Source organism: Delphinus delphis, chromosome X, assembly GCF_949987515.2.
Source record: "Delphinus delphis chromosome X, mDelDel1.2, whole genome shotgun sequence".
NCBI lineage: Eukaryota > Metazoa > Chordata > Mammalia > Artiodactyla > Delphinidae > Delphinus > Delphinus delphis.
Window position 1 is genome coordinate 113,880,857 of NC_082704.1, and position 18,166 is coordinate 113,899,022.

At 45.3% G+C, this 18,166-nt stretch overlaps 1 protein-coding gene across 2 annotated transcripts in view; it reads left to right on the forward strand.

Annotated features, from left to right (window-relative positions):
* The first annotated feature begins 6,648 nt into the window (after nt 1-6,648).
* Nucleotides 6,649-18,166, forward strand: part of ASB9 (ankyrin repeat and SOCS box containing 9) — a 32,622-nt gene continuing 21,104 nt past the window's right edge. For both annotated transcript variants that reach the window (XM_060001783.1, XM_060001784.1), the window contains exons 1-2: nt 6,649-6,742; nt 14,645-14,724. In XM_060001783.1, the coding sequence (XP_059857766.1) occupies nt 6,649-6,742; nt 14,645-14,724 (174 nt within the window). The remainder of the gene's footprint in view (nt 6,743-14,644; nt 14,725-18,166) is intronic.

An 18,166-nucleotide genomic window follows, 5' to 3' on the forward strand; every position in this document is an offset into this window, starting at 1 on the left:
AGCTGTTTGTATATTTTGGAAATTAAGCACTTGTTGGTTGCATCGTTTGCAAATATTTTTTCCCATCCTGTAGGTTGTCTTTTTGTTTTGTTTCCTTTGCTGTGCAAAAGCTTATAAGTTTGACTGGGTCTCATTTGTTTATTTTTGCTATAAAAGTATGTTTTCATTCCTGCTTTCCCCACAAAGTATGTTGTAATGATTTTCTAAGTTTCAAACCCTTTGAAACTACCCTTCAAAATGGCTGTATCATATTTCTTAGCTATTTCCATATTGTTGGATACTTAGATTATTTCTAATTTCTTGCTATTTTAAATAATACTAGTGTGAACTTCATTTTTTTTTTTTTTTTTTTTTTGCGGTACGCGGGCCTCTCACTGTTGTGGCCTCTCCCTTTGCGGAGCACAGGCTCCGGACGCGCAGGCTCAGCGGCCATGGCTCACGGGCCCAGCCGCTCCGAGGCATGTGGGATCTTCCCGGACCGGGGCATGAACCTGTGTCCCCTGCATCGGCAGGCAGACTCTCAATCACTGCACCACCAGGGAAGCCCTGAACTTCATTTTTTATAAATCTTTTAAAATGTTTGAATTATTTCTTAGATGTTCAGAAGTGATATTTACTGATTAAGAAAACTATTTCAAATAATATAAAATAATTTTAAATATATATATAATGAATCATTTTAAGGGAAAAGTATTTGCATAGCCAAATACCACATATTATCTGTTCATATGCCATCTGTCTCTCTATATAGACATCTAATATATCTATCTACATACCATGTGTCTGTCTGTCTGTCCATCCATCATTTATCTAACTGTATCCATCATCTGCCTTGACCCATTATTTAAAAAAAAATAAGCTTGCCTGTGTCACTTGAAGATGTAAACCTCAACTCTTTGAAAAGCCCATAAATTATTTAAAAGGTTGGGTACGTCATTCAACATCTCTAAGTTTTTGTTCATATTTTATTAAGGAACCATTTCTCCCAAAGTAATCCTCCTCCCTGATATTTCTAATATTGCCATGTCAAACAAACCTGAGGTTTACAGATAATACTTTTTTCAGTAACAACGCTCATTGCTGAGACAGTTTTATGCGCTTAACACAAAGAGGAGAGCTGACGCTTCAGAGACATTGCCTGAGGGATGAATCCTTGTCAGGGAAGGGCGCTCTGGGGGGGGGGGCGGCGCTGGAGGACCTCACGTTTCCTCCCATCACAAATCCTCGCCAGGGGCCACTCCTGCATGGACGTTTGCATGTGAAATACATCATCTCCTTCCTTTAGCAGAGTCAGTACCAGGACAAGACCCAGGTCATGCTCAAAACAGCAGCTTCATTTTTCAACATGAGTTTAACCTATAAAAAAATGTATATCAGGTTTTTATTTTCATTTATTAATTTCTTCCCCTGCCATTGTTATATCTTGAAAATCTTTCTGCTTACAGAAAAATTACAAGAATAATACAATGAATATTTGTACATCTGTCACTTCAGTTCGTCAGTTGATAGGATTTTGCCACATTTGCTTATGTCTTTGTGTGTGTGTGTACGTATGTATGTGTGCAGGTGCGTACACACACCTATATAATATATATGTATATGAGTAAGCCCATGTATAATGAATACCTATACACATATATTTTTTTTAATGAATCATTTGTGAGTAAACTGTCGACATCGTCATTCTTCACCGGGGCTAGGATTAGGAGGAAGTGAGTGAGGCAAAAAATTTAAGGGGGCACCAAAAATGTGATCATTGGGAGAAAAATTTTAGTGCAATATTAGAAAATACAAATGTTAAGGGAAAAAATCCCCTGATGACCAAAATATCAAAAATTTTGATAAAGACAGGCTGTGGTTTGTTTGTTTTAGGACCCTGCATAATTGTGCAATGAGAACAGTGTTCCCCATCAGCCCAAGGTCCTGGGACATGGGACTGCTGGGTTTATGAGGAATGACAATGGCTTGTAAGCAGAGTGGGCAATGTGGGCTTTATATATACTCAAGCTTTTTGACTGTAGGGCTTGCGTTAACTTTTTCTGTTTGGTGCAAAACGTGTACATAGGGGCATGCATTTCTCCCCCTGCGTCACGCTCCCGCGCGTCTCCGTACTGACCCCTTCAGCGAGCATCTCCTAAGGACACAGCTTCTTTGACATAACTGCGGGTGATGCAGTGATCACACACAGGAAATTTGATATTGATGCACTATGAGTATCCGATAAACGTCTGTATTTAAATTTCCACGGTTGTGGCTTTGATGTCTTTTATGTCTTGTCGTCCGCAATCAGGACCCAGTCAAGGATCATGTCATTTAACGATCAAGTGTCTTCATTCTCCTTTCATCTGGAAACCTCCTCCACCACTTTTGTCTTTTACCCCACCCCACTGGCATTTTTGAAGAGTTCAGACTTACTGTTACGGAGACCCTCTCTCAATTTCGATTTGCCCAATTGTTTCCTCAAGAATACTGCATTATGCCAGTTTGTTTAAAAACACACCTTGTTTGAATCTTACTGCGCTGGTCGATGGAGTAAGAGTGAGTGACAGCTTTCTAAAGTCACGACATCAGCCAGCTCAGCATATGCGGAGCCAGTTAGGCGAGCACAACTCAGATAGGAGTTTCGCAGGAAAAGCAGATCATTCCAAATGACCAGAGGAGACGTGCACCTTTAGTTTTTTAAAGGTTTTGTGCTAGAAAGATTGCCAGCTGGATTGACAAGAGGTTTCAGCTCCTGGGCCGACTTCGACTGATTGGAGGTGACTGTCAAGGCTCCCCAAGGCCTCGGGAGGAAAGTCTTATAATCCATGAATGATGTCAGCCATGGACATCTAGGGGTGGGGCAGTGGCTAGTGTTAAGTCTGCACGTGATAAAGAGGGTTATGGCCTTACTGCTGCTACAGGCCAGAATTCTTTTTTCTTACCTAACCTGGGCCAAGTTTCCTGAACATGCAGACACACACAGAGACTGACTCGAAGCTGGTAAGATTGTTCTGCTCTTGTGGCTTTTTGTAAGCCAACCTATTTCTCTATAATCCCAGCTCATATACATGTAATTCAACTTTATCCCCATGTAGATCCTTAAAAATGCATGAACTTCCCTTGTAGTGGTTTTCTAATTCCTGACTAGAACTGCTGTTAAATAGTTTAAAAAAAATCAGTTCCCATCCTCCAATGTCCACAGGTGTTGATCAACATTATAAATATAATGAGAAGATAAAATGGTGATTAATTCCCTCCCAGGTGCTAAGGCAACAACCTGGCAATCTTCTTTATTGTCATTTCGGGCAATCAAGTTAAATTTGAATATGCAAAAACCTTATCTTCTTGGAATTTAACGAAAAGTAAATAAAATCTCTACTATGAAGATTTTGCTCAGAAAGAATGGAATGGTATCTAGCTTTCCCACTGCACCCCTCTGTTTAACTCCTTGTCAGCAGTCTACATTGGGAGTAAATTTCTCCCTCTCTGCCAAATACAAGCTGCATTGTTCTTCAAATCTTTCCTGACGCAGTAGTGAACAATGTATATGCTTATGGCCTTCTCGGTTAATTCGGCAAATAATAGAGCCGGAGGGCAGTTTGGCAGTGTTTCAATTTTAAGTGAACAGCTTAATTAATTAATAATTATAGATTCACATGCAGTTGCAAGAAATAATACAGAAAGATCTCCTATAGCTTTGCCCAGTTTCCCCCAATGATAACTTTGTGCAAAACTGTAGTACAGGACTTCCCTTGTTGCACGGTGGTTAAGAATCCGCCTGCCAATGCAGGGGACACGGGTTTAAGCCCTGGTGCGGGAAGATCCCACATGCCACGGAGCAGCTAAGCCTGTGTGCCACAGCTACTGAGCCTGTGCTCTAGAGCCTGTGAGCCACAACTACTGAAGACAGTGTGCCTAGAGCCCGTGCTCCACAGCAAGAGAAACCACTGCAGTGAGAAGCCTGTGCACTGCAACGAAGAGTAGCCCCCGCTCTCTGCAACTAGAGAAAGCCCGTGCTCAGCAACGAAGACCCAACAAGCCAAAAATAAATTTAAAAAAACAAAAAAACTGTAGTACGATATCACAACCAGGAAATCAACATTGAGACCATCCATTGATCTCATTTGGGATTCTTGTTTGACTTGTACCCACTCTTTTTTTTTTTTTTTTTTGCGGTACGCGGGCCTCTCACTGTTGTGGCCTCTCCCGTTGTGGAGCACAGGCTCCGGACGCACAGGCTCAGCGGCCATGGCTCACGGGCCCAGCCGCTCCGCGGCATGTGGGATCCTCCCGGACCGGGGCACGAACCCGTGTCCCCTGCATCGGCAGGCGGATTCTCAACCACTGCGCCACCAGGGAAGCCCTGTACCCACTCTTGTGTGTGTCTTTAGTTCCATAGAAATGATCAAGTGTGTATGAGCACAACTTGGACCCAGCATGTCCACTCTTAGGAATCTCGCCTCCAGAAATACTTGCATATTGTCACTGAACCAAATTTGGGTCCACTCGCCTGTACAGTAAAGCCAATCTACTGACACCAGGTTGTGGTGAAGGAAAGTATAGCGTTTATTGCGGGGCACCAAGCAAGGGGAACGGGTAGCTCATGCTCAAATGACCCAAACTCTCCAATGGCCTTCAGGGGAGGGGTTTTAAAGGCAGTGTGAGGGAGGGTGCTGCAGGTTGCCTGATGAGCTCGTGCACAATTCTTGGATTGGTTGGCATCAAGATGAAGTTTCAAGCATCATCAACCTTCAGGTTTTGACCAGTCTAGGGTCTACATGCTTGCAGTTAGCAGTTTTCATCTGGTGCAGGTCTGCTTCCTGTAAAAACAGCTTAGGCACGTGTGTCAGACCTTTAGCTGTATCTTTTAGGGAGCTGGGAGTTCAGTGATTCTGCTGGTAGCTGGTTTATAGTCTAAAGTGTCACCAGTTTTCCCACACAACATTATAATATTCTTTGTTTCTACATCTTCACATTTCCCAATCGTTAACTCTTGAGACAGTCTTTTGAGACTCAGGGAGGCCTGGGAGACTAAAGCAAAAGGCTTTTACTTCAAAGGACAGGGACACAGGGGCTTGTACATGGCTTGAATCCCCCCTTGTCTTTGATACCCCTCAGTCTGAGGGGAACAGGTTCAGGACAAGAAAGGGAATAAAATTTTGGACAGAGGTTAATCATAAACTTGGTGGAGGAACTCAGTTTTAGGGGGACTTGGTTTCAATACGTGCAGGAAGCCATATGGAGAGATCTAGGGACTGCAGTATTTTTGTAGTAGTAAAAGAAAATGGTAACATTCTGCCTCCATCGTTAGGGGAATAATGAAATACTTTTGGCATGAAATATTTATGGAATGCTATGCAGTAGTAAATAAAGGGACAGAGCTATTCTGCTGAAATGGAAAGATCTCCAAGACAAGTGTAAAAAGCATATAGGATAATCTAATTACAATTATGTGGAAAATGTAAAGGAGTAAATGTGTATCCACATACACGTGTGCGTGGAAAGGCATTTTAAAACATGAAGGACATTCCTCAGACTGTAAACAGTGGCTACCACGTGGGTCAACTGAGGCTTCATAAATCCAAAACAGTAAGGCTGTATCTTTGGCGTTAAAAATAATCTGTAATTATTGCATAGCCAGGCTATGCTTGAGAAGAACTCAGAGACTTCCTGAATAGGGAAGAAAAATCCCTTTCTACCTGGAAGAGAGGAGCTGGGTGCGGGGAGGAGGGGGGTAGTCCGGGGGTGGCCATCAGCCTGAACCAGCACCAAGTGGTGCGGGGAAACAGGGTTTATCTGAAAACACACAGACAAAACCCCAAATGTTTTGTAAAGGCAAATAGGCGGAACCTTCACAAAGTAAAACCTTTTATAACGAATCATTGAAAGATAGCAGCTCTCCTCCAGCGCTCCCTGCCGCCCAGCAATCCATTTTTGTTTTTGCGATAGCAACCCTGAATTATTTTGGAGGAGGGTGAACGGGACATTTAGCACAACCCTGGCAGTCAGAGGAAGAAAATAGAAGTTCTTTCCAAACGTGCATTTTTGTAACATATAGAGACTTTTTCCTATAAGCAACTCCCAGAAAAATTGAAACCACATGTGCAGATGGCCAGGGCGTGCTGTGTAAGTTGCTGTGCAAGCAGTTCAGCAGGGCTGCAGCAAAACCAGCTCTCTCAGCTCCTGGGTTCTGGGGCTTGTCTCAACAACAAGAAACCCCCAAACAACAACCGGATCCCAGCAGGGGGAACAACGTTGCAGCAGACCAGTGCTTTTCTCCCCGCCCCCGCACACCCCAACCCTGGGCTCTCCCAGAGTTACATACTGTGTTTCCTTCCTGAGGAACCTCAAGGCTTCCTCCCTGATTGGTCTCAGTTTTGGAAAGGACGTGACATCAGCAACTTTGCAGACTTGGGGCTGGGGGGCTGCTGTGGGCTTTGGGCAGCCTCTAGCCAGTTAGGTGGAGAGAGAGCGTGTGTGTACGTGTGTGTGTCTGACCACAGGTAGTATTCAGATTACCCTGCCCTGTTCTGTTCTCTGCCATCTGACCAGGACGGTGCTGCCCAGCCAGTCAAAGCCCTGGAATTTCCCAGGAGCTGGGGGAGCATGGAATTTGGACTTTTCCTGAACAACTGAAGCGGAGCTTGCCCAGCCCAGGAGAGCACCATGGATGGTGAACCACGGGGCAGCAACGGCAGTAAGCCCCCGAGGCTGGGAGACTCTCCGGACGTCAGGCTCCTTTCCAACCCATTGATGGGGGGTGAGTCTAGGGGCTGTGGAGTCAGCCTGCTGGGGAGGTCGGTTAACGTGCTTAGGAGAGAGGAGAGAAAAGGGTGGGGCAATTTCAGTGACTCCATCTGAGACGTGGCCACGGGGCAGTAACTGGACAGATGTCCACGGCTTGCTGGGATCTTTCACACGGTTGTTCAGAAATGTGTACACCTCTTTCCGCAGGGTCCTGTGGACCGTACCAAGTCAATGATCACCATTTACTCTCCAGGAAAAACTTCAGCTCCAAAGAATTATTCTTTGTGGGTCAAATGTATCATTTACATTACAGTTCTTTCTAAATAGGAACATCTTTATTGCTAAAACATTTATTAAAAGGTCTTAGGTATTTGGCATTTAGGTGGGGCTGGGTTTATAAATGATGTTCGAACGTTGAGCACTGATTGATTCACTTTAAAAGGAGCCTTTTACACTTTGGGGAAGTGTCGTACAGGTATGATTCTCACCTGTCTCGTGGTATCTTTGCTAATGTATAGAGCCTCACGCCTCCGGGAAACTGTCATTTCCTCTGAGCACTTAGCAGGTACCTGCTGACTGAAAGGATTCTGAAAAAATGGGTCTAGGCATTAGAGGAGGGATGATTACATTCAGCGGTCAAAGGGACAAAAAGCAGGGACTCTGCAGTCAGCTAGGACTTACTACTCTCCTACTGTTTAGGTGTTGAAGGGGGAAAAGACAGGAGAAATAAAATACAAAATGCCTTCTCTCGGGTTTCCCTGGTGGCGCAGTGGTCTAGAGTCCGCCTGCCGATGCAGGGCACACGGGTTCGTGCCCCGGTCCGGGAAGATTCCACATGCCGCGGAGCGGCTGGGCCCGTGAGCCATGGCCGCTGAGCCTGTGCGTCCGGAGCCTGTGCTCCGCAACGGGAGAGGCCGCGGCGGTGAGAGGCCCGCGTACCGCCAAAACAAAAACAAAAACAAAAACAAAATTCCTTCTCTCTGGCTCACTGAGCAGACAAGACTGCTCATTTATTCCTTCGTTTATCCACTTTGGCTCGTAAAATGAGACGAGCCCTCAGCAGCGAGTAGAATTTGGATCTCCAGAGGCAGACCTGGAGTCATCAGAGATATTGAGCATGAACTTGGAGCAGCAGAAGGCAGAGTGGCACCAAATTTAACTTTAAAAAATGGATTTGATAAATACATTTTTAAAGCAGCAAACCAATCAATACGGGGAAGAATCAGTAATGCGGTTGACTTCTCCATGATTATTTTAGTGCTGAGTAGTTTTATGTTTATTTTTATTTTGTCCTGAGAGCGGGGCGCCAGCCGCTTTTCACCATTTCGGGCTTCTAAAGGTCCTAATCCAACCCTGGTTAGGGCCGGGTGGGTGGGCAGCGGCAGCCGGGCATATATTGGGTGGCCATAAAGTTCGTTCGGGCCCCTCCATACGATCTTATGGAAAAACCTAAACGAACGGTTTGGCCAACCCAGTATATAGCGGACAGTCACAACTGGAGTGCAGTGTCTTGGCCAGTCTAGTGAGAACAAGTTGAGAGAGATGGAACCCGAAAATGAAGCTTCAGAAGCTAAGTGGAGGAGCTTAGCCTTCATGAGCCAGGCAGTTGGGAGCCACTGTTGGTTCTGGAGCGGAGACTTGGCCATAATGAAGACTGCAAGTGGTTAATCTGATAGCCACATTCAGGATGGATTATGGCGGAGTTACGAGATACTCTTGCACTAATCCGCTGCTTCTCCAACTCGGATACATCAGCATCACCTGGATGGATTGTTAAAATGCAGCTGGCTGAGCCCCACCCCTTCTGATGCTAGGTCTGGGCGAGGCCTGGGAATCTGTATAACACGCTCCCGGGTGATGTGGATGGTGCCGGTTGGGGACCACACTTTGAGAACCACTGCATGAAGCTGACATCTGGGTCAAGCCTCAGAAATGACAGAGAAAGGGAAAATATGGCTGATAACTTCAAAGGAAAGAGAAATCAAGCTATGTTGCTTGATTAAATATTGGGGCTAAAGGAGAGAAGGTGGCCAAATGTGCCAAGTTTTCAAATGTCAGATCAGAGGGCTACACAAGAGAGAAGTTGGGAAGGGGAGCTGGCTTGCGGGCAGAGTGAGGGAGGGAGGAGAAGGACTTCTGTTTTGAACGTGAAAGTGCCCAGGGCCCGGCATGATGGGTGGGACACCGGCTGGGGAATGAATACGGGTTGGGAATCACACCTCAGGCTGTTCTGCAGAGGGCCTGGGCTGAAATCCTGGAGAAGGAGACATTGTCTGATGGCTGATTTATGAGAGCCAAGGATGGAGCCCTGGGACAGGCCTCCAGTTGAGGACGTAGGACCAGTAAGTTGGACAGAGAAGCAAGAAGAGACTCAGATGCTGTCATTTCACAGGGACTAAAGGAAGAGAAGTTTTCCAAGAAGCAGGAGTCACAAGGGTGGGTGCCAGGACCCTACCGCTCTCCCAAGTCCGTCTTCTCTACATCTGACCCGCAAACTCCTGCATCCTTCCTTCCACCCGGCCAAGCCACTGCCCCCATAGAGCCCTCCCAGGCTTCCTGCCCCTCCTTACCCAAGTGGAGGCTCTCTCTCCCTACTGTGTGTCAGTCCCGCCCCTTGGGCAGAACCTCGCTGATAGCTGGATTGCCTTTGTTTATGCTTCAGGAGGCTTGCCCTTGGTGAAATGTGGAATGTGAAACACTCAGAGTGTTTCTGGATGGTGCTGACAGGAAACTCAGCTCAGGTGAAGCGTATCCCCTGACACAGGGCCAGGGCCAGGGGCAAGCCAGGGCCCAGGTGTGGTTGCTCTTGGGGAACTTTGCTGCTCCCACCCGCACTTGCAGGCTTTTCTTTGCCTCCCTCTTCGGAGGAAGGGTGGAAAGGGTATGACAGTGGCAACCAACTCTTTATAAACTGTAATTTTTTTTTTTTTTTTTTTTTTTGCGGTACGCGGGCCTCTCACTGTTGTGGCCTCTCCCGCTGCGGAGCACAGGCTCCGGACGCGCAGGCTCAGCGGCCATGGCTCACGGGCCTAGCCGCTCCGCGGAATGTGGGATCTTCCCGGACCGGGGCACGAACCCGTGTCGCCTGCATCGGCAGGTGGATTCTCAACCACTGCGCCACCAGGGAAGCCCCCAACTCTTTATAGAGATTTAATTCTTGACTCTTCTGCCCCAGGAGCAGGAAAAGAATGTCTTTGTTTTCCTGAAAATACCTTGTTATGGATTGAATTGTGTCCCCCCACCACCACCAAAAGACAGGCTGAAGTCCTAACCCCCAGTACCTCAGGATGCCACCTGATTGGAAATAGAGTCATTGCAGGTGTAATTAGTTAAGATGAGGCCCTAGTGGAGTAGGAGGGTCCCTTAATCCAATGACTGGTCCTTATAAGAAGAGGAGAAGAGGCACACAGGGAGAATGCCATGCGATGACAGACGCAGAGATTGGAAGCATGCATCTGATAAGCAAGAAACAGCAAAGATGGACCCCCACCACCAGCAGAGGTAAGGAAGGATTCGTCCCTAGAGGCTTTGGAAAGAGCCTGGCCCCGATGACACCTCCATTTCAGACTTCTAGCCTTCAGCACTGTGAGACAATGAATTTCTACTGTTTTCAGCCCCCCAGATTGTGGTACCTTGTTATGGCAGCCCTAGGAAACTAATTCACACCTAGTCAGAGAAACTTTGGAAAATACATCGAAGGATAAACTCACAATCTCCCGTAATCACGCTGAGTTCTTGTTTTTAGTGTCTCTCCTTCAGGTTTTTGCCTGCAGGCTCACACCTGTAGGGAGATTTTCTTCTTCACAAAATTGAGCCCACCCTGTAGGGAGTATTCACATTTAAACAGAAGACAGGCAAGAACAGGCATGGAAAGGAAATCATTTCATTCTCTTAGGGTGGATTTTTAGCAGTGGAGAAAGAATTGCAGTAGACAGGGCCAATGTGCCCAACAGTTGCCTCAATGGACCTTTCTGTTTATCTGTTTGCCGTGAGCCTCTGTTTCTCTTCCTCCTTTTTTGATTTGTCCTGGAATCCAACCAACACTGTAATTGTTCACACAGTACCCAGATCCTCTTTCCAATGTTGGAGAGGATCTCCACTGAACCCACCCCATCACGTCCCAAAGACTGAAAGCAAGTGTTCCAACACTCTGAGAGCAACCCAAGCTCTCTTCTCCCTCCTTGACCTTGCAAAATGTTTCCCAGGAGGAATAGATTGGTGCTACTCCCAGCATCCACTGCAGGCTCCCGGAGCTTCGTGAATAGCTCTTTGCAGAATGTACCAATTAGTGCATTTGAAATCTCTTCTGAAATAATGGACATTTAAAAAGTCATTCCAGAAATTTCAGTAAAAATGAAACGGCACCCTTCCTAATGTGCTGCACGGTTCGATGGAGACTCAGTTTAAAAGAAATGTAAGTTGAATGGCCCCGATTGGAGGACTTGTGGGGTCGTTTCCTTAGGAGAGCTCCCTGCCCCATGTTAACCATGAGCTACACTAACGGATCTGTGGCGCTGCCCATGACCCCCATTTGGTGTCTGTTTCTTGGCAGTTAAACCAATGGATCTTGGTTCAAAAAGTACTGCGGAAGGATCCTTAACATGTACCAAGCGCTTGGATGATGTGTTGTATAGATAGAATGGCCCTTGAGTTTCAAAGACTTCATTGGGGTCAGTGGAAAAGGGCATGTGACCTGGAGTTTTCCCTTCATCCATAGCCTCCTTCTATGAGCAGCGTCCATGTTCTGGCAGGAACAGGTCCCCTTTCCTGCTTATTCTGTTCCCTCCAGTTGTCAGCAGGAAGGCAGGCAAAGCTGCTTTGGGGTTTAATTGCTCATGTGTTGAGCTTGTAGCTCACTGCCTGCTTGTGATGTGGGCTCTGGAAACCCTGGAGAAACATCTCCTGGATATCTCGTCAGTGTTTTCAAGAGCCAAAGAGAGTGTGTGGATTAATCCATGTTGCAAATTATGGCGTTCGCTAAATGAGCTATATATAAAGTTCATGCTCTCAGTGCTAGAAAAATGTCAACCTTTCACAGTTTAAAGTCTTTAGCTAATCACTCAAGTGTTCAGAGACCAGCTGAGGCTCAGGTCTTTGTATAAATTTGAGATGACTTTTGGCTTTAGAAGCACCTAAGCTTTTCTTCTGGCCTGGAGTATTGGCAAGCTATGATATATTCACCAAATCCTAGTCTGAAAGGGCTTTCAATTAGGAAAGGAAGTCTCGTACTGCTGATGGAATATAAAGTGGTACAGCTGCTTTGGAAAATAGTCTGGCCGTTTCTCAAAAGGCTAAACACTGGGTTACCATGTCATACAGCAATTCCACTCCTAGGTGTCTACCCAAGAAAACTGAAGACATACAGCCACTCAAATTTGTACACGCAAATCAGAGCAGCATTATCAATAACAGCCAAGAAGTGGAAACACCACAAATGTCTATGAACTTTTTGGTCTATCGATACAAATATTTGGCCATAAAAAGGAATGAAATACTGATACATACTACAATGTGGTGAACCTTGAAACATTACACTCAGGGAAAGGAGCCGTCACAAAGGACCGCATATCGTATGATTCCATTTGTGTGAAAAGTCCAGAACAGGCAAGTCCAGAGGGATGGAAAGTAGATCAGTGGTTGCCAGGGGTTGGGGGAAGTGGAAATGGGGGGAGTGACAGCTGATGGGCAAGGGGTTTCTTTCTGGGATGATGAAAATGTTCTAAAATTGATTGTGATGATGGATGTACAACTGTGAAATCTACTGAAAACCATTGAGTTGTGCACTTGAAAGAGGTGAATTGTGTAGTATGTGAATGATAAATCATTAAAGCTGGTAGATAGATGGGTAGCCGCCCACCACGTGTCCCAGGACAACATCCTATGCTTCTCGAAGACACAGGCCATCTCTGCTTTGTAAATACTATGTCCTAATGCATGAGTGCAAAAACCTCAGGTAGTCTTTTTTTTTTTTCTCTCTTGGAGAAGTACATAATTCTTTATTTACTCCAAATAGAAGGAGTCATGTTTCCATGATGAATGCACGGAAAGCAAAGCCCATTTTGGTCTCCACTTGATAAGATAATTGCATCGCTTTTATGAAATCTAAACAGTTAACAACTTAGGGCCCAAATTACCTGCCCGGCTGTCAGCTCGAATTATCTGAGGTAGCTTTCACAAAGGTTGAGTGTGGCAGCGATACTTCTGAGCAGCTGAGCACTTGGCTGGAAAAAATGACTTAATCATCCCACACATGATTTTCAAGACCTTTCCCAGCGTTTGGTTCTTCTCACTCGGGATTTCGTGTGGATGGGCTCGTGCCTTAGCAGCAACAGGGTGGAATCAGTCGTCCTTTTAATGCTAATTTGGAGATCAGTCTTCCAGAGCTGCTGTTTGGATTGTAGGCTCCAAGCCCTAGAAGCAGCAGTATTTTTCCTGAAAGCACTAGGGCCCTCAGAGAATACTGTGAGGACACTAATTTTCTATTGAGCGTCAGGTTTTGGAGGTTAGAAGAAGCCATGTCACTGAAGGTACGTCGAGCATGTTGGTGAGCCCGGAAGGGAAGCCTTGGAAGGGCAGCGTGTAGGCAGGCTCATTCAGCTTGTTCTTCTCTATTAAATGCCTCATGAATCCATCTGGAAGGATGGTAATTTGCTCACTGGGACAGGTTTTCTGGGACACTGATAGCTCCAGGTGGCAGGCCCACGTCGGCCAACACGTGTTAAGTCCAAAGCATTCTAGCGTCCTCCTTGATGGGCTGGTGTTGGCCAGGCTTTGGAAACTTACCCTGGTTCTCCAGGTCTTCTGGGCTTTTCGGAGATACCAGTTCGTCTACGAGGCATGACTGGTATCGGACCATCCTGCCTCGTTAGTGTGTAGTGTGTTTACTTGAGCAGAGGCAGAGCTGGAGCTGCAGCTCAGACCAGCCTCCTCACGTTCTGACTTCCTGCCTTTGTTTGTTCTAGAAACCAGATGCAGCTGGAGATGAGAAAAATTCAGGTCTGCGCCGCAGTCAGTTGACATCCAGTCAGTTAGAAAGAGAGGAAAGCATTTAACGTGTTGGGATGGGTTTTACAAGCTTCCTTCCTAAGAAAGTGTATTCTTTCCAAATGGTTGGAGAAGACATTTGCTATTTTTTAAATAGCAGTGACTGGGGGGGGTCTAATCAAGACTCTCTGGTTAATGTTAGGGCAGGATAATAATAGTAGCTAATAGGGGTTGAGCCATAGGTAAGAATATTGCTGTCCTGACTTTACAGGGAAGGAAACTGAAGCTCGGGGTCTGCCCAGGGACCCACAGCTCAGAAGCAGTCAAGCGGTTCTGAATTCACAGCTTTCTCTTAATCACATTGGCGCATTGCCTTTGGGGGTAAATCACGTCCCTGTTACAAGGTCAGACTGAGCCCTGATTTGTGCTTGATATGGGGACGGGAGGTAATCCATAAATATGGTTTTGTTTAGATTTGATTCCAAACCTAATGGCGTATGTAATGACATGATTACTACTATTAGTATATGGCCAGAGTTTGTATTTCGCACAGGAAACTAGACTGGCAACCACCACTTAACGCACTAATGCTGGTAATTAGCGAAGCTCTCATTTAACTAAATGGACCATTTGCCTTTGAAACCAGCGTCTAAATGGAAGTACAGTAATCTGTCATCCCAGTCCACCACTTTGTCCTCAGTTTGGACACTGGCTGTAGTTATTTCTTTAGCTAGCTAGACATTTCAAATAAACGGTGTTCAAAAAACATCTATAGTGGGGAGAAATTCTGAAGTCCTGGTGGAGTTTTGGTTGATTGACTCCAATGTCTCCCTCCAGTAAGACCGGTTAGACTCTACTGATGGGCAAGGATGAGCCTCTGGGTCTAAAGTGCATTAGCGGGATGTCACCTGCTCCTCCCTTTTCCATACAGATACTGTGTCTGATTGGTCTCCTGTACATGAAGCAGCCATTCATGGACGTCTGCTGTCTTTGAGGAACCTCATCAGCCAGGTAAGTAAGTTTTTTGGGAAAAAAAGATGAATACTGGGCTTCCCTGGTGGCGCAGTGGTTGAGAGTCCGCCTGCCGATGCAGGGGACACGGGTTCGTGCCCTGGTCTGGGAAGATCCCACATGCCGCGGAGCGGCTGGGCCCGTGAGCCATGGCCGCTGAGCCTGCGCGTCCGGAGCCTGTGCTCCGCAACGGGAGAGGCCACAACGGTGAGAGGCCCGTGTACCGCAAAAAAAAAAAAAAAAAAAAAAAAAAAAAAAGGTGAATACTAAGCACATTCTACTGCTCACCACATTGAGGAAAAGACATCACAGTCAGATATTAAGATATAAATTTCCTCTTTAGCAGAAGGAGATGAATCCTGTCCTTTATTTGCAGGCTGGCATAATAGTAGAGTATGGTACAATTCTACGCACAGAATAGATTCTATACTAAATATCTATTGAATGAATAGCGGGCAAATTAGTGCATTCAAGTTGCTGTCACTTTATTCAATAGACTATGTTCTTGAAAATTATCATGTAAAAAGTGGTTTTCAGCTGGGGCAGTTTTGCCCCAAAGGGGACATTTGACAATGTCTGGAGACATTTTCGGTTGTCACGACTGGAAGCAGGAGCAGGGATGAGGTGGGGTGGTGGTGATATTGGCATCTAGTAGCTAGAGACTAAGGAAGTAATTAAGCATCTGACACTGCACAGGGCGGCTCTCCACATTAAAAAATTATCCAGCCCTGAACGTCAGTAGTGCTGAAAGAGGTTGAAAACCTCTCATGTAAAATAAATGCTTGAAAATGTCTTTTAAAATATGACATCGGGCTTCCCTGGTGGCGCAGTGGTTGGGAGTCCGCCTGCCGATGCAGGGGACGCGGGTTCGTGCCCCGGTCCGGGAAGATCCCACATGCCGCGGAGCGGCTGGGCCCGTGAGCCATGGCCGCTGGGCCTGCGCGTCCGGAGCCTGTGCTCCGCCACGGGAGAGGCCACAACAGTGAGAGGCCCGCGTACCGCAAAAAACAAACAAACAAACAAAAAAAAAAACAAAAAAAACCCGACATCGTATAATTTCAAAGACTTGTTCAGTTCTGTTGAATCTCCAGTAGAAATGGCTCTGCCCAGTTTCATATTAGTGTCTCTGCTCCTTGGGTGGCATTTCAAGTACACATTAATTTGAGTTTTGATGTTTTGAAATTATTGGGAATTTAAGCAAAGGCGCTTTTAAGAAAGCGGTTTCAATCGCCATTCAAAATTCCAGTGAAGTTTTTATTCATAGTGTTTTGTTCTCTGAAGAGACAATATGGACCTTTTAGGTTAGACGCTCTTGGCCCGTTCACGGACCCCTTCGATAGTCTGGCAAAGCCTATGGACCCCTTCTCAGACTAATGTTTTAAAAGCATAAAACACAATATAGAGGAACTCTATAAACAAATGTGTGACGTTGTAATATATGAACTTCTTTATTAATGCATTCAATAAGAAGATTTAGTGGTGATTCTAATTACTACCGTAATTTCTAAGTAGGATGAATGTATATTTTGAGATATTTTAGATATCTGCAATATTCATACTGCAATTAAAAATATCTGAGATTCCTCTCTGTGATAGTCCTATATACTGCTGTTACTACTGTGGTCTGTGATCTAAATTCACAATCAAAAGACATGATAAATTTCAGGTGGTAGTTCGTGGAAATGTGCTTTGAAAAAATTCCAATTTCACGGACCTATATAGACTAAGAAATCCTCCCATGAGAAAACAGTTTCTAAAGACGATTTTCAGACTACTCTAAGCCACTATCTTAAGCTGTTTTTGGTAGCAGCAGCCTCTTATAAATAGAAATACAGATAGTAACACGTAACTCTAGCTAAATGAAGCTAAGCTGCTTCTCAGATAAAATGAAGCATTTACCTTTTTTTGATAGGGTGAAAAATGATCATTGCAGCTTTTATATATGACTTATTAAATTGGACTGATATTCATTTATGTTTAGTATTTACGTGTTTACTGAATATCAGCTGGAATCACGTCTTTATCTAAGCTCTTTTGCATTATTTAAGCAAGTTATTTTCATGGAACCTCAATTTCTGCCTTTATAAAATGAGTGTTCCAATACCTACCTGTATTAGTCAGATCTTGCTGTGTAACAAAACACCCCAAACTCAGTGGCATAATACAATTAACATTTATTTCTTGCTAATGAGACTTTGGATCAGCTGATCTGGACTGAGCTTGGCTCCAAGCTGTGGGTTGGGTACAGCTCTGCTGCACACGCCTCCCATCCTCATTTCACCAGTAGCTACCTGAGGAATTTTCTCCTCGTGGCAAAAGGCTGAAGCACAGCAGGGCAAGCTCCACCATGAAAGAATACCTCCAGTCTGCTTATGTCACATCTGCTAACACCCCATTGGTCAGAGCAAGTCAGATGACCAGGTCCAAATTCAAGGATCAAGGAAGTATTGATACGTTTTGTCAACTATGAGGTCATGGCAAGGGTGTGACTGTATCACACTGCTACAGGAGAGTGAAGAATTGAGACCAAAAATTCAATCTATTATGTTACCTTGTATGAGTTTGAGAGAATTAACTAAGGTGACATTGTGTAAATTACCTGCTCCAGTTAATCCTCATAAATGAGGAGTATCTATTTTCTTATTACAATCTACATAGCGCTTCAGGTGATCAAAGCATACTGGAAAACGCTCCTGCTAAACTAAACAAACATATTTTAGTAAGGCGAGTAAGACCAAACATTCAAACGGCTATAACAAAGAGAAAAGAAAATTACAAAAAATAATTCTCACTTGGTCCAAGAAGGGAGAAACTGAAACTGTAGCTAATTATTCTTTACCGAGACTTCACATTAAAATAATGTGAGATTTAAAAAAAAATAACAATGCCTGGGCTTCACTGTAGATATTCTGATTTAGCCTAGGGCAGGCTTCATGCGTTGGTATTTTTTAAGCTCCTGTAGGACCAGTACATTCAGGGATTTTTTAAAAAATAAATTTATTTATTTCACTTATTTCTAGCTGCATTGGGTCTTCATTGCTGTGCACAGGCTTTCTCTAGTTGCGGTGAGCGGGGGCTACTCTTCGTTGCGGTGCGTGGGCTTCTCCTTGCGGTGGCTTCTCTTGTTGCGGAGCATGGGCTCCAGGCACGCAGGCTCAGTAGTTGTGGCGCACGGGCTTAGTTGCTCTGCGGCATGTGGGATCTTCCCAGACCAGGGCTTGAACCCGTGTCCCCTGCAATGGCAGACAGATTCTTAACCACTGCGCCACCAGGGAAGCCGAGGAATTTTTTTAAAAAGGCCATTGAGAATCTGCCTGCCGATGCAGGGGACACGGGTTCGAGCCCTGGTCCAGGAAGATCCCACATGCCGCGGAGCAACTAGACCCGTGAGCCACAACTACTGAGCCTGCGCGTCTGGAGCCTGTGCTCCGCAACAAGAGAG